The 15,782-nt window shown below is 33.8% G+C and overlaps 1 protein-coding gene across 1 annotated transcript; it reads right to left on the bottom strand.

The window, feature by feature from the left end:
• Nucleotides 1–317: 317 nt before the first annotated feature.
• LOC149420654 (glutathione S-transferase theta-2-like) lies at nt 318–15,680 on the bottom strand. The gene is made up of 5 exons (XM_089636865.1): nt 15,365–15,680; nt 14,990–15,077; nt 13,803–13,953; nt 4,555–4,738; nt 318–2,514 (listed from the first exon to the last, which is right to left on the bottom strand). The coding sequence occupies exons 1-5, from the start codon at nt 15,474–15,476 to the stop codon at nt 2,354–2,356; spliced, it is 696 nt and encodes a 231-aa protein (XP_089492991.1). The 5' UTR covers nt 15,477–15,680; the 3' UTR covers nt 318–2,353.
• Nucleotides 15,681–15,782: the final 102 nt, after the last annotated feature.

Here is a 15,782-nt window from a genome sequence, read left to right as displayed (position 1 = left end):
TAAATAAATATTATTTTGAAAACATCATGTTGTTTTCCTTGATTTCCTGCACAGATAATAGAAATAAGGGAGATGGGCCATGAACCATTATAAGTATGAAACCGCACACACAAAAATGTCACATCGTTCACCTATACCACTGCTTCATACGCCCCACCTTTCTTTCTACCTACACACCAAAAGCATTTTCAAACATATAGCAGCATTGATAGTTTTTTAAGTTTGGTTGTAACTCAGAGTCAGTCTTCACGCTTCCATGCCATATCTCCCATTGTTTCTATTGTCTGTGGTTTCCTGATAGTACTCCAAAATGAAACTAAAACCAAAATGTATTTTCTAATTTTATTAGCAATAATAATGGTTTATACACAGGTGGGTATACATTTCAAAATATATGGTTTAAAAATGATGGATGAAATGCAACAAAGTACATTAGAAATACAAAATAATAGTATTATATTACAGACAGAATAAAACCTAGGGTAACAAAACTTCATATAGTTATAAATACATTTTAATAGCATCTTGTAGTAGTCTTACAATCAGTAGCAGCTAACTCTAAGGAACGTCGGTGCAATGCACCCCCAAAATTTCAGTCAATCTAAAAATAATAATAATCAAACGATAATAATATATTCGAAAATCAAAGCTAATAAGAGTAATAAACTATTAAGTTAAATTCAACCGGTTCGAATTTTCATTCTTTGTATCAAAAAAAAATAAAAAATATATATATATTCAACCTAGATTTCCCGAAGAACCTTATAATAATATTAATAAATTTGGATGATTTTTATAGTGCCGTTTTTGTGCAAAATCACCTAAAGTATATTTATTTTATTTTTATTTAGGAAACAAACACTCATTTATATATTTAGCATTAACAGCAACACAGCATTACAATATTAGACCAATAATGTTCCATTAATTCTAGTCGTTGATTCAATATTTGCACCTATACAATATATTAATAAATGAAAAAGAAATATAAAGAATAAACATTATAAGGAATTACAAAATGTTATAAAAACAATTAAAGACAGTTAGTAGTAATACAGTTTTCGCATGATTATAATAAAAACAATAAAATAAACTAAGATGGTCAGTTTAGTAAGTTGCATTTTATATGTTTTCAAGTTACACTTGAGAATGTCTACATCTCTAGAGGCATTGTGGGTTTTACAGATACGTCCTATTAAAGAGTTTTGCGCATATTTGGTTTTACAGTGTGGTGTTCTAAATAAGTCCTTCGATCTGGTGTTGTGTTCAGGGCAACGAAATGCTATCTTTTCTAGCAGATAATATATGATGAATCAACAAGACTGTTTACGATTTTATACACGGTGTCCGGAAACTCGTAGTACAAGCGGGAAACTGGAGAATCTACACCACATGGGGAACCCAAAAAAACATAAAGTTTTTTGATTTGAGCATTTTCAAAAAAAAAAAAAAACCAAAAAAAAATATTTTTCGGCTATTTTAGGGTTAAAGTTTTTTCTGGTGTTTAGGGTTGAACAACAGATGTTTTAACCCTGCAGAGCAGAAATATTTTATGATTACACCGGGTTAAATGAAGGGTGATTTCAAAATAATGCTTCAAATCCGAGTTTCTTCATTTGTTTTACTTTCAAATAGTTTTAATTAGTTGGGTACTTTGATCTTCATTAATAATTTACAAGAATTTGATTAAAAAAAAAAAAAAATTTAAAAAAAAAAATCAACTTCAAACTCGATTTACTCGATAACGAAAGCTCAAATAAAAAAAATATATACTACAAAATCGACTCCAAATGTGATGTAGATTCACCAGTTTCCCGCTTGTACTACGAGTTTCCGGACACCCTGTATAAGACAGTTTCACTAGTTCAATAACAGGAGCAATAAATATAATTATTGTAGGTTTTTAAAGCTAAGCTTCCAGCTATTTGGTTAAATATATGTACATATTTTTATTATATTACATATGTACTGAGTTACAAAAACCAGTGAAATTTACGCATTAGATACGTATATAAATGATTAAAGAAAAATATAATTACTGTAGGTTTTTAAAGCTAAGCTTCCAGCTATTTGGTTAAATATATGTACATATTTTTATTATATTACATATGTACTGAGTTACAAAAACCAGTGAAATTTACGCATTAGATACGTATATAAATGATTAAAGAAAAATATAATTACTGTAGGTTTTTAAAGCTAAGCTTCCAGCTATTTGGTTAAATATATGTACATATTTTTATTATATTACATATGTACTGAGTTACAAAAACCAGTGAAATTTACGCATTAGATACGTATATAAATGATTAAAGAAAAATGTAATTATTATTGATAGTGGTAGCCTTATAGCTTATAGCTTAGCCTTAACCTTTGCAGCGCCCTCATTTTTCTTGGATATTTTGTTGAGGGTGTGATGGGCCTCATCGTAGTAGGGATTCATCTCGGTTCTGACACTCTCCATCCAGGCCGCGAGCTTTGGTCTGCCCTCCTTGGGATCATAGCCAGCCATTCCTACAGCAAAATCAATCTAATATTACAAATATAAAACATTCAATTAACTTTTTGTGTAAAAAATCCATTCCTAGAGCAAAATCTATTAAAAAATCAGGTATGTATGTACAACGCACACAATACTAGTTTGAATCAGAGGCGGTTCCTTGGTACATGCATTTGTGCATTACACTGCTAGTCTTGAGTCTTCATATAACAACTAACAATGACATCTGTGCCCTAATCATCGATGTACAAAAGTACGCTCCAGTCATAATTCCCGCCAGGTCATTATTTGAGCTATTTTCTAGTACAAGACTCCCGCGCAAAGACGGGCCGTGCCTTTCCCGATATGCACAGAACCATGTTTTATCATACTACTGAAACAGCATCGGGCTGTATCGAGACAGCCTGACCTAGCCGAAACGGTGAAGTGAGCGAGATAGATTACACTCTTAACATCAAATCATGTGTTAGAGCAATGCAGATGTATAACTCACCCCGTGCATTATCAAAGCGCCTTGACGGCAAGTGAATTTTGCATCATGCGTAATCTAATGCGTCTGGAATGTATTCGCTTATAAATACTAATGTACAATGTTAACACTATGACCATTCACACATTGGTACTTGTGCGCGGTGGATTAAAACGGTTTAGATATATTTTTAACGATGAATTGTGTGACCTTTACTATCGAGATGATATTGGGAATCAATTAGCTTACAAATATAACTTAGTACATAAAAAGAATTGCAGTAGGTACCCCCACTCATTAATTTGATCCACCTAAATTACACACTAGGTACATTTTAAAAGTGAAATGCACTGCTGGCAATTTCAGTCACGAGCCGCCTCTGGATTGAATGTGTGAAAAATCCATTCCCAGAGCAAAATTAATCAAATATTAATGGTACAATACTATCTTGTAGGTATGTGTGAAAAACCATTAAAAAATCAAAAAAATCACATAACAACAATATATAATATTAGTAATATTACATTATGTAGCTTGTACTGGCGAAAATCTATTCCTAGAGCCAAATCAATCGAATATCAGCAAGAAACTAGTACCAGTGAGAGATAGTATATGACATCATTGTTCTAGTATCTTTTGTCTTTTCATTTTAAAATAAGACGCGTGAGAGGGAAGAGAACGAATATAGAAGTCGTCCATACGAACTCTCGCTGGGACTGGTTTACTAGCTTGTATGAATGAAAAATCACAGCACAACTAACATTCATAGAAATGAATGAAGTAAAAAAAAACAAATTAACATTATCTTCAAAAAAATAAGCAGGCAATTTTCCAGAAGAAAGAATTTTTTGTATTGAAATAGATATCTGAAGAGTAAGGACATCTAACTATAAAAAAAACATCTTAAATAAAAATAAATTACAATTGAGAATTTTTATAAAATCGAAAAAAAAAGTCGTGACATGCCAATGGGAGATACATATACAGGGTGTTTCGGCACGTACCCGACAAATTTTAACCAGCGATTCCTGAGCATATATGGAGTAAAAAATGTTAAACCCACTTTGCTATTCGGTAACATTGTTTTTAATAAAAAAAATATTAGTCATATTTTCACCACATGTCACCACTGTTTTATCCTTTGTCAAAGTTTGAAAACCCATCTGGCAATATTTTATTCGAATTCCGTTGAACAATGTACGTGTGTACCTATTTTGGCGCACTTTTGCAATCACAACGAAATGGCACGGCACCATTCGTCGTCTCATTTTTAACTATTATTATTTAGTGTGTAGGAAAGAGCGAAGACGCTTCTCGACATACTTGCTTATAACAGCTGTTGAACACGAAAAGCAATGCCAATGACAGTGATGGAGTGTGGAAATTTTTAATTTTTTGTTTTTAATTGGACTGCAAAGTGCCCATAACATTTTTTACTCCAAATGTGCTAAGGAATAGCTGGTTAAAGTTTGTCGGGTAAGTGCCGATACACCCTGTATACCTACATTTAAAAAAATAACATAACAGCACAGTTGAATAAAATGTGCGTTGAAAATTCACAAGTGTAAATATCAGTCAAACTTACTGGGTTGCTCAACTTCGCAAGCCCCAAAGATGTCAGCCACCGTGATCTTGTCTCCGAGGAGGAACTTGGTCCCCTTGTTCAGCACCTTGTTTTCCAGGACATCCAGGGCTTCCACCATCTTCTTGGTCTGGTTCTCAACCCTCTTCTCGCTGGGCTGCTTTCCTGTTAACATGGGCTCAATGGCCTACAAAAGAAAAAAACGTAAGATTATATAAACAATACAAGCAGTTCACAGGGCTCTATGTAAAGAAGCACCTAGAAGTAAAAATAAATAAATAATAGAGAGTGACTCTTGGTAGTGAACTAACACATCTACAATAATTGATAATAATTTGTTTTAGACCACTTTAATTGTGATTAAAGTGGTCTAAAACAAATTTATATCTTTTATTGTAAATTATGACGAGCCACAAAGTAAATGCTTATTACAAATATGAACTAACACATCTTTTATAATACAGGGTTTTCCAATAAGAGGTGATATTTTGATATTCAATCGTAAAAGATCAATGGTTTCGTTGCTTGTGTGGCACGTAGCGCTGTCTTGTTGAAAGTAAACGTAGTCCAGATCAATACCATCCAATTCTGGCAATAAAAAATCATTAATCATCTCTCGATAGCGCAATCCATTCACCGTAACTGTTGCTCCAGCCTCATTTTCGAAAAAGTAAGGTCCAATGACTCCGCCGGACCATAAACCGCACCAAACAGTCGCACGTTGAGAATAGAGAGGCTTTTCAACAATAACTCTTGGGTTTTCCGAGCCCCAGATGCGACAATTTTGCTTGTTGACGAAGCCACCGAGGTGGAAATGGGCCTCATCACACAAGATGATCTGCATTTGATTCACTCAAGTGAATTTTAATAATTTCAATGTGTTGTTGAAGCGTGTATCGTTCCATTTTTATTTATGGCGTAGTTTCTACTTGTCAAATGTCAAAAAATGACAGCTTCAAAAGTAACATCTACCGAAATAGCGGGCTATTCAAAATAACACCTCTTATTGGAAAACCCTGTATACGTACATAGGGCGAAGCCTGGGGCCCTGGACTGGCTCACTGACCTAGATGTTCTTCTCTGACCCCCACCATACAAAAGCAGAAGAAGAGGTACCACTGGTGGTCGGTGACTTTTTGTAGAAGTGATGCTGCACAATATTGTCTTCCATCAAATATACAGACTAGCCCAACAAAAACGAACAAAACGCAATTACTGTCAAAAAATAGTATATCTAATTAGCTCTATAAGTCCTTTACCCTCTGCAACATCAATTACAGATCCTAAATTAAATTAATTAAATAAACATTCAAAGGGTATTCAATGTTCAAGTAGTTATTATAATGTTAAAAATGCATCACACAAACACAAACTGAAAACAATCCACTCGATTCATTATAAGGTATGCTATTCAGAGCATTACATGCATAAGCATTAAAGTCATTATTTGCATGTTTGATGCTTTAGCCAAAAAGGCGGGAGTAAATTTGAATTCTTTGCAGATTTTTGGATACTGGGTACGAGACAGCATCCTAACTGTTATGCTGGTATGTGTGCACGCGGTTCAAAGATATTCGAGCATACAACTTGTTCTGTGGCTGTATGTCATGTCGTTATGTCTGTTAAAAGCAGTGATTCTCTGAGGAGACTGATGCTAGTATGTGTGTATTTACGCGCATTCGAGCATTAAGAATGTACATGTATGTCAATTTGTTCTGTGCGTCGTGTCGTAAATTGCAGTATTGCTATAGTGATTTATTTTTGGCCGATTCATTAATAAAATAACTAAAATAAAAGAAAGCAAATACTTTTAAAATATTGTTTACTGTTGGTTTTCCAAATAAAATAAAAAGTTCATAAAAGGCTAAAGCAGATTTTTCCTGACGTATTCATAAGATACACACACAAATGCATAAGATTTTAATACCGAACCCTTGGTCAAAGGTTAAAGAGTGAGGTGACGCACATAATTAAAAAAAGTATAAACTAAAAAGAAAATGATAATATTTATAGATAGCATGGTTTGTACATAATTTTATGTAATCATATCATCGAAGAATTTAAAACCTTCCTCCGCTTTGATGGAGGAAATATCTTTTTCCAGTAAGCTTCAATGCAGAAATCCGTGCTGAAGGCATTCTCCAAGATATGTTATAGTAAAAGATATATAAATACAAAATTGTTGTGTGAGATATTGATAAAAGTTAATTACATATTTATAGTACTTATATACAGTCAAACTTGGTTATAACGAACTCGAGGGGACCAACTAAATTTGCTCCTTATAGCCATTACTCGATATATCCAAAATATGTTTTTAAAAAGTCGTATGTACCTACCTACCTACCTCTACTATCAATATATTCGCAAAAGTACAGTAAATTGTGTTGACAAAATTATTGTATAATCAGTGAATTGACCTTGTTACAACAGTCAACAATTATATGAAGATAAGCCTGAACTAAAATATGGTTTTGTAATTGCTCATTATAGCCGTAAACTCGCTATTGCCCTGATCATTATAATCAAGTTCGACTGTATATAGATATCAAAACTTTGCTGGTCGCATGGAGATAATGAGATGATAAAAATGATTAATGATATATATCTATAATAGATTGCTGGTAACCATGTGCTTTCACCGAAAATTAAAAAATAATAATTGTCCTAAACATGAAACAAAACACTCCCTTTATTTATTGCCTTCTATGAAAAAGTAATTGCATATGGCCAATTTTAACTGCCCCATAGTGATGAAAACCTAAAGGGAAAAGTTATAAAATAGAAAATTTCATATCCTATGTATAAATAAACCTATGATTAAAATAGGATAAGCAAATATGTAATGATAGATTAACAGGGTAACCAGGCAACTCAGGAACGTGGCAATTCAACACACTCTTGAAAACTGATTTTCTTTTAAACTAGGTTAAATAGGTTACGCTCCGTTAGGTTTATACGACAGTTTTTTTTCATCACTTTTAATGACTTTAAATCACTTTTGAAAGTGTGTTGATTTGCCACTGTCTCTAGTTGCCAAGGAACCATTAACAGCTACCATATCTGTATATAAATTCAGATTTGAAAACAGATACAGTAAGGAAAAAAAAGTAAATTTTCAAGCACAGTAAATATATGTATAGTGTAAAAGTATTGGAATAAAATTTTAAAAATATCATCATCCCAAATATATGAGAGATTCAAGTACTTAAACAAAATTGAAACAACAATAAAATTACAAAATAAAATTAACAAACAAAACAAAATTGAATCTATTCGTGCCTCCACATCTCACGCCCCTCCGCCAATATCCACTATTAATTCTACTAATACCCTGTTAATTTCAAACCCACAACACTGGAAGAAGTAAATTAATTTCAAGCTCGCCTACAATAAGCAGTGCAGTCTTGATTGTCCTATACCGACATGGTTATTAAAAAAATGTTCCATTGTCTTAGCTCCGTTCCTAGTTTACGTTTTTAATAAATTTCTCAGCATGGGTGACTTTCCTGAATCATTCAAGTCAGCTGTAGTTACACCAATACTAAAAAAGTCACAACTAGACGCCGATATCTTAGGTAATTATCGACCCATTTCAAACTTACTTTTCATATCAAAAATTCTGAAGAATGCTGCATAAATGTCATAAGGTGTCTGTGGTGTATGTGTTTAAGGGGGACAGCATGAGAGCGAGACAGCGAGTACGAGACGTATATAAGAGATCGTATGAGCGGGAATGAGCCTCTCAGTCCAGAACCGTGATAGTCTTCTTTCAAATAAATATTATAATACAAGCATTGTTATTATTGAGTATGTAGAGTTAACATACGTTACAGTGGCGCAGCACGGTAGTTCGTAAATTATTAAAAGTTTACGGAGAATCAGATGATTCAAGAAGATTATTCGAATTTTTGGTGATCACAGTATAGTCTGGCGCTTTTGGGCGTTGGATCGCTAAATTTTGAAGGAAGAAGAAGAATAATAAAAGGCTATCAAATTGGAGAATTCACACGCAGCCGAGGCGAGCACGCAGATCGGGCCGGGCAAATTGCGCGGTAAAAACGCAATTTTACACGTGTGTGGGAGCCGACATTGCAACATTTTGTCGAGAGTACACCGTTACACGGGGTACGCAGAAGATCCAGGATCAAGATCGGCATCAAGGGTGAATTGGCCGGAATCCGGGACCGGGGTTCTGTCGCTACAGCGGGAAGGAAGACCTTGGAAGGTGATCGTGTCCGCAGCTGAAGGGAGACGGAGCCAGAAAAGGGTGCTGAGACGTTGGTGATTCACAGGCTCAGGGCAGGGGCTCGGAGCATAACCTCTGGAAGGGCTGAGATACGTATATTTTATTCAACTTGTTTCAGTTCTTCTCCCAATGGAGGCGATTTGTAAGAATTTGGGGACGTTCTGTTACAGAACGGGAGACTGGTCATTGTTCAGGGAACGATTGGATCAGGCCCTCATTTTAAATGATGATAAGTTGTTGTCACCAGAACGCAAAAGAGCATTTTTGCTGAGTTGCCTCACGGAAGAAACTTTCTCTCTATTATGTGATTTATGTTTTCCAAAAAAGGTTTTTGTTTGTTCTTTTGAAGATTTATGTAAATTATTTGATTCACATTGCAAACCAGTTAAAAATATTTTTGAGTCTCGTGAATTATTTTATAAATGTAAACAGTTTCCTAGCGAATCCGTTAAAGATTACGCGGCTAGATTGAGAGGGTTAAGTTTATCTTGTAATTTTGAGCTGAGATTGGAACCATGTTTAAAGGACATATTCGTTATTGGGATTTTTAATGAAAAATTGAAACACAAGCTATTCGTAGAGGCAATCAATACTTCTTTTACGGATTGCATTAATCTAGCGGCGACGTGGGAACATGTTGTGGCTTTTAAAAAAGTAAATCCGAATTTAAATGTTGTTCATAAGGAAAGCGAGTATTTCCATAAATCCAGGAAAGATAGTCCTTCCAGGAATAAAAATTCAATGCGGAGTAAATCACCGGTTAATGGTACGTTAAAAACTTGTTTTTTGTGTGGAAAAAAAAATCATTTGCAAAGAGATTGCTGGAAAAAAATTTTGTGTAATCATTGTAACAAATCGGGTCATCCTAGTAATTTGTGTAAATACAATAAAAATTATGTAGGTACTAAAAATAAACGGTTGAATTCGGTGTTCGTGGTTAATAATAATGTGGGGCCGGAACCCACATATATAGATTTGTTAATTGGTAACATAATATTGCCGGCGTTGGTAGATACGGGAGCTGCGATAAACGCGATACCATATGAAGTGTATTTAAGATATTTTGTTTCTTACGATTTAGAAAAGTATAATGTTCATTTGTCAGGGTATGACGGAACGCAGTTAAATGTTTTAGGTAAAGTGAATTTAGAGGTGTCATTTTTAGGTAAAAGTGCGAAAATACAGTTCGTAATAATTAAAAATGGTAATTTTACAATAGTTGGTAGAGATTTTTTACAAGTTTTCGGTATCGGATTAAGTGGAATAAATTCTGTAAAATTCAGTGAGATTAATTGTGATAATCATCTTGTTTTTCGTGAAAGTTTAAAGAAGAAATATGCTCATGTTTTTTCAGAAAAATCGGGTAGGCTTAAAAATTATGAGGCAAACATTGAAGTTAATTCGGACTTTAGGCCAAAGTTTGTAAATCCGAGGCCATTACCTTTTAGTTTACGTGAGAAAGTAGAGATAGAGTTACAGAGAATGTTGCATGAAGACATTATTGAAAAGGTAGAAATAAGCGATATTGCAAGCCCGATTGTTGTTGTAAAAAAGAAAGACGCTTCAATTAGGATTTGTACTGATTTCAAAACAACATTGAATCCTATGTTAGCGAAGTTGAAATACCCACTACCTCGTATTGACGATTTAATTTCATCTCTGAATGGTGCAAAATATTTTGCTAAGATAGACTTACGAAATGCATTTGGGCAAATTTCATTGAACGAAAAGTCTAGAAAATTATGTGTGATTAGTACGCATATAGGTTTATTTGCATATAAAGTATTGCCTTTTGGCTTAAGCACGAGTCCGGCCATCTTTATGCAAGTCATTACGGCGATAGTTGGTGGACTTAGGAACGTTCGTGTATTTTTAGATGATCTACTTTTATTTGGGAATTCTAAAGAGGAATTATTTTCTATTTGTGAAGCAGTACTTAGCAAGTTAAGTGATTGCGGATTAACTATTAATGAAAATAAGTGTTCTTTTCTAGAAACAGAGATAGAATATTTAGGTTATAGAATTTCGCAGAAAGGAGTTATGCCTTTAGAAAATAAAATATATGCTATTACCCAAATGAGTGTACCGAAAAATGTTTCGGAACTTAGAAGTTTGCTGGGAGTTATTTCCTACTATAGGTCTTTTATACAGAATGTGTCAGGTATTTTGTCTCCTTTATACCAATTGTTGAAAAAAGGGATAAAATTTGTATGGTCTCAGGAATGCAATATTGCGTTTGAGCAAGTTAAGAAACTGCTGACGTCAGACAATATTTTGGTGCATTTTGACCCACAATTACCTATCAAGCTAATTACAGACGCGAGTGATATAGGTATATCTGCTATTATATGTCACGTATATGAGAATGGCATGGAAAGACCGATTGCATTCGCTAGCCGTTTATTGTCAAAAACGGAATTGAGGTATTCCATTCTAGATAAGGAAGCGTGCGCAATAATATTTGGTTTAAAAAAATTCTTTCAATATTTATATGGTAATAAATTCGTTCTAACTTGTGATAATAAAGCTTTGGTACATATTTTGAACACTGAAAAACAAGTGCCAATACTAGCGGCAAATAGGCTACAGCGCTATGCGTTGATTTTACAAACATTTGACTATAATATAGAATATGTCAAGTCGGGTGAGAACAAAGCGGATTTCTTATCTAGATTGCCGGTTAATAGTAATAATAATTTAAGTAATTGTATCGACGAGGTCGACGGTAGCGAATATTTCTTAAATTATATTGGTAGTCTGAACGTTGATAAGATTGAATCGGATTTTTTAAATATAATTGAGGCGGAAACGACAATTTCAAAAGAAACGATGAAGCAGTTTTCGATTAAAGATGTAAACATAGCAAGCATTACTGGGTTCGTAATCAATGGTTGGCCGGATAAAAAGTTTTTAAAGGATGACTTGTTAAAATTCTGGTATTTTAGAAATAAATTATCGACTTATGACTCGTGTTTATTTTATAATAATAAATTTGTGGTTCCGAGGGAATTAAGGGAAATCATATTGAATTTCATACATCAATCGCATTTAGGTATTGTTAAATCTAAAAATCTTGCTCGAAATTATTTTTTTTGGTTAGGTATGAACTCAGAGGTAGAAGCAACTGTGAAGCAGTGCGTTCGATGCTTGGAGTGTTTACCCACTCCATGTAAAGTTGAGTTACAGCCGTGGCCAATCAGTGGATTAATATGGAATAGATTGCATATTGATTTCATGGGACCTTTTGGTGGTTACAATTTTTTGATAATCGTTGATGCAACTACAAAATGGATAGACTGTCACATCGTAAATAAAGTAGATTCGTTTTGTACAATAAAAGTTTTGAAAAGATTATTTTCTAATTTCGGAATTCCGGAGCAGATAGTAAGTGACAATGGTACAGCGTTCACTTCAACAGTTTTTAAGGAATTTTGTCATAATTTTAATATTAAATCGTTGACATCTCCTGTCAACCATCCAGCTTCTAACGGACTTGCCGAAAATGGGGTTAGAACGGTAAAGAATTTTTTTAAAAAAATTATGATAAATAATAAATTGCCTGCTGATTTTGAGGATAAACTTTTAACATTTTTGGTTGATATTAGGAATACGCCTTCTATGTCTACGGGGATTGAACCTAGTAAATTAATTTTGGGAAGGAAAATTAGATCAATTTTTAATACAATCATTCCAATATTAGATAATGTTGAAGGTCAAGGTTTTAAAGGGATTGATAACACGATTAAAGATAAGATGTTATTGAGTCAGCAAAAACAAAAAAAGTATTATAGAGGAAAAAAAATTAAAAAGTACTTTGATGTTGGATCTAAAGTTTTAACCAGGGATTTGAGAAGTGATAAAAACAAATGGATTTTAGGAGAAATTTATAAAAGATTGGGGAATAGGGTTTATTTAGTAAAAATTATGTCTACAGGACAAGTGTGGAAACGCCACCATGATCAAATTTCAGAGAGGAAGGTTAGGTGGGGGGAGAGTGACAGGTCTGATGATTTGCTGGACCTGGGTCCACTCTCGGACGTGGACATGACCAAGTTTCCTAATTCCTCTGATTTTTGCAGGTCACCTACACCATGGGAGGGGAGGTTACGCCCTCGAGGACAACGCCCATGCTACACCGAATGAAGAGTCAAGAACATACATAATTACATATAAAGTGGAAATTAAATACATAATGGAAATAATTAAATATATTTGGCTTATATAAATTTGTAAAAATAAAAAGATGTAATTATGATTTAAGTGTGGGGGTGTGGTGTATGTGTGTAAGGGGGACAGCATGAGAGCGAGACAGCGAGTACGAGACGTATATAAGAGATCGTATGAGCGGGAATGAGCCTCTCAGTCCAGAACCGTGATAGTCTTCTTTCAAATAAATATTATAATACAAGCATTGTTATTATTGAGTATGTAGAGTTAACATACGTTACAGTGTCAAATAAACACCTGTCAGGTTTATATCTTCAGTGACAGTGTCATGGTGATTACAACGAAACTAATACAAGATCGAAACAATAGTTTTCCTCACAGCAAACCAACTGCATCAACTCAAACCAACCATTTCCAATCATTGAATAAAGAATAATCCTTTTCTTTTTTCAGCTCGAAAACAATTGCATTCGATTTTTACAATTTTGTTTTTTGTTCTATTTTATGAGGCAACAAAGTGATGGTTATGGAGGTAGGAACTTGGATAAAAGATATATCAAGAACTTAACATAAAAACATTTCGAAATCCGACAATACCTACCTAGAAAGAGAAGATAAAATATTTTAGACACAAACAGCGAGTGGATCATGAATGCTTAAGACTCGACATGATAGAGAGAAACAATAATGCTTCAAGCGTTGGAAATATAAATGAATATGGATGAAGTGAAGAGTGTAAACTGGTACAGTGGTGTGTGGCATTCTATTTTCTCTGCTTATCGCAATGGTCTGTGTGATAGTTAGTTGGTCATAATATAACTTATTTGTAACATACCACCATCAGAAAGTACAGAGCGCAGGGAGCTCTAACATTGAACTGGTGCCACATCAAGAACTCATCTACACGAGCTTGAAGCTTAGAGTCCGAAGGGTAGAAATTTTCAGGGATGATTTTCTCACGTCGAAGATATTGCGCAATGGCAACACTGAAATAAATACATACATCGATATTTACAGGCAAAGTATAATATAATAAATGTTTTATCATCTTCTTTTTTTGTAACAAATAGATATAAAGATATCTTCACTGGGATCTCCCGTGCTGAGGATTTCATTTACATATGATTAAAATTTAGTAATGGTTTTTTTCTGAAATAATTATAAATATATTACAAGGTGTTTTTTTTTTGTTCAATTGATTGATTTCGGTTTCAGTTTGTATTTGGTGTCAGTATGTTATCTATTTCTGATCTCCCTATGTTTTGAATCCAGCTTTTTATTTGAGATTTAAATGATAAATATTGTTGTAAGTTTTGAATGAGAGTAGGATTTTATTGTAGAGTGTAGTACCATAATATAGGAAACTTTTTGCCCAAATATTGTATTTGTAGTTTCATATGTATTTGACCCTGAGATCTAGTGTTTCTAATATGTGTGTTAGTTACTATTTCTTTGTTTTGTATATATGAATGTAAAGGAGTATTTTTTTACATAACACCTTTTGACTCCTAGGCCCCAGACAGGCAAATGAAATTGATTATTTGTTCAATAAAGAATTTCAATATTTGAAAATGTACAATAGTAGGTAATGAAAAATTTATTCGGGGACACAAATACGCCCACAATTCACTTCTCTCGTTTTAATTGTTCAGCGTCAATATAAAATATTACACAAATATTATCATGATAAATATTAAGCAGCAGGAGTCCTTTTAATAAGAAAAAAAATATTTTTAACGTGAGCGTCAGCTAGATGAAACGCAATCTCAAAGTCAAACAAGGAAAATGAAAAGGAATACCTTTCTTTATACTATTGTGACATAAAAGAGCATAGCCGCAGCATTCTCAGCAATATACAGTTAACAGGAAGCGACTGAGTTGGAGACAGAACGGTTTTCATATGAACCGGGCTGAAATATTTTGGGTATTTTTTTCCACAAATGTTTGAAAGTAGGTAGATATATTATACTTATGCAGAGAGACCTAGCGCATGATGTTTTGTGAGATACATAAAAAGATTACCTTTCAGTCAGAGCGAAGCCATTATGTTCAATTGCAGGAACTTTGTTGAACGGATTAATTTTAGTGTACTCCTCTGAAAAATGTTCCCCTGCAAAATAATATGGTAAAAATACATGACAAGTCATTAACACTAAACTTGTTGACATCTACCTTTATAAAGGTTTTTTTATGTGACACCTCACAAGACCGCTACTGTCTGTACAGCATAAATAACTGTACAGTATAAAGACAGGGAAACTATACCACCACCCGTTTGGGCAGAGTTACGAGACAGGTTCAGATAGGGGCAGTGGGATTTATTAATGCGGGTCTTGAAGAGACTCGGATTATATGAAGGGGGGAAGTGGTTATGTTTTGATTTATAGAATAACTTACCATTGCGCAATGATATGGCTTTAGGTTCAAATGGTATATTCGCTTTCTTAAATAATATATACAGAGCCCTTGAAGGCTGCGATAAGAAATCGTAGTACAATTTTAGACTCATGTTTGTTAATTTGATAAAATTTCGGCTGAAATGTAAGAAATAAATGGAAAAAGCCGAAAATATAACGACCGATAATAATAAAATTATCTAGATGTCACTTCTTATGTCAACAACGTAATCAAGTTTTCCCGGTCAAAGTTCACGAACATAAACATAACATAAATAAACCATTCTATTCACGAACTCATAAATAAACCTGCACGAACTTCACGAACGAACACACCATAAACAAAATTCACTCACACCATAGATCCCATCATAAATGAACCACTCACTAGATCAATATCTTCGGGTTTTTAGTACTGA

The sequence above is a fragment of the Hesperophylax consimilis genome, chromosome 10 (genome assembly GCF_061612785.1).
Source record: "Hesperophylax consimilis isolate HC1 chromosome 10, BYU_Hcon_1.0, whole genome shotgun sequence".
Lineage (NCBI taxonomy): Eukaryota > Metazoa > Arthropoda > Insecta > Trichoptera > Limnephilidae > Hesperophylax > Hesperophylax consimilis.
This window is presented reverse-complemented; position numbering and strand designations above follow the sequence as displayed.

Excerpts from the sequence above, each read along its gene's own strand:
- LOC149420654 (XM_089636865.1), bottom strand. The coding sequence starts at position 15,476 with ATGAGTCTAAAATTGTACTACGATTTCTTATCGCAGCCTTCAAGGGCT. Across the intron at positions 13,954-14,989 it reads GGCTTCGCTCTGACTGAAAG|TGTTGCCATTGCGCAATATC; the intron begins GTAATCTTTTTA and ends TATTTATTTCAG. Across the intron at positions 4,739-13,802 it reads CTCTGTACTTTCTGATGGTG|GCCATTGAGCCCATGTTAAC; the intron begins GTATGTTACAAA and ends TTTCTTTTGTAG.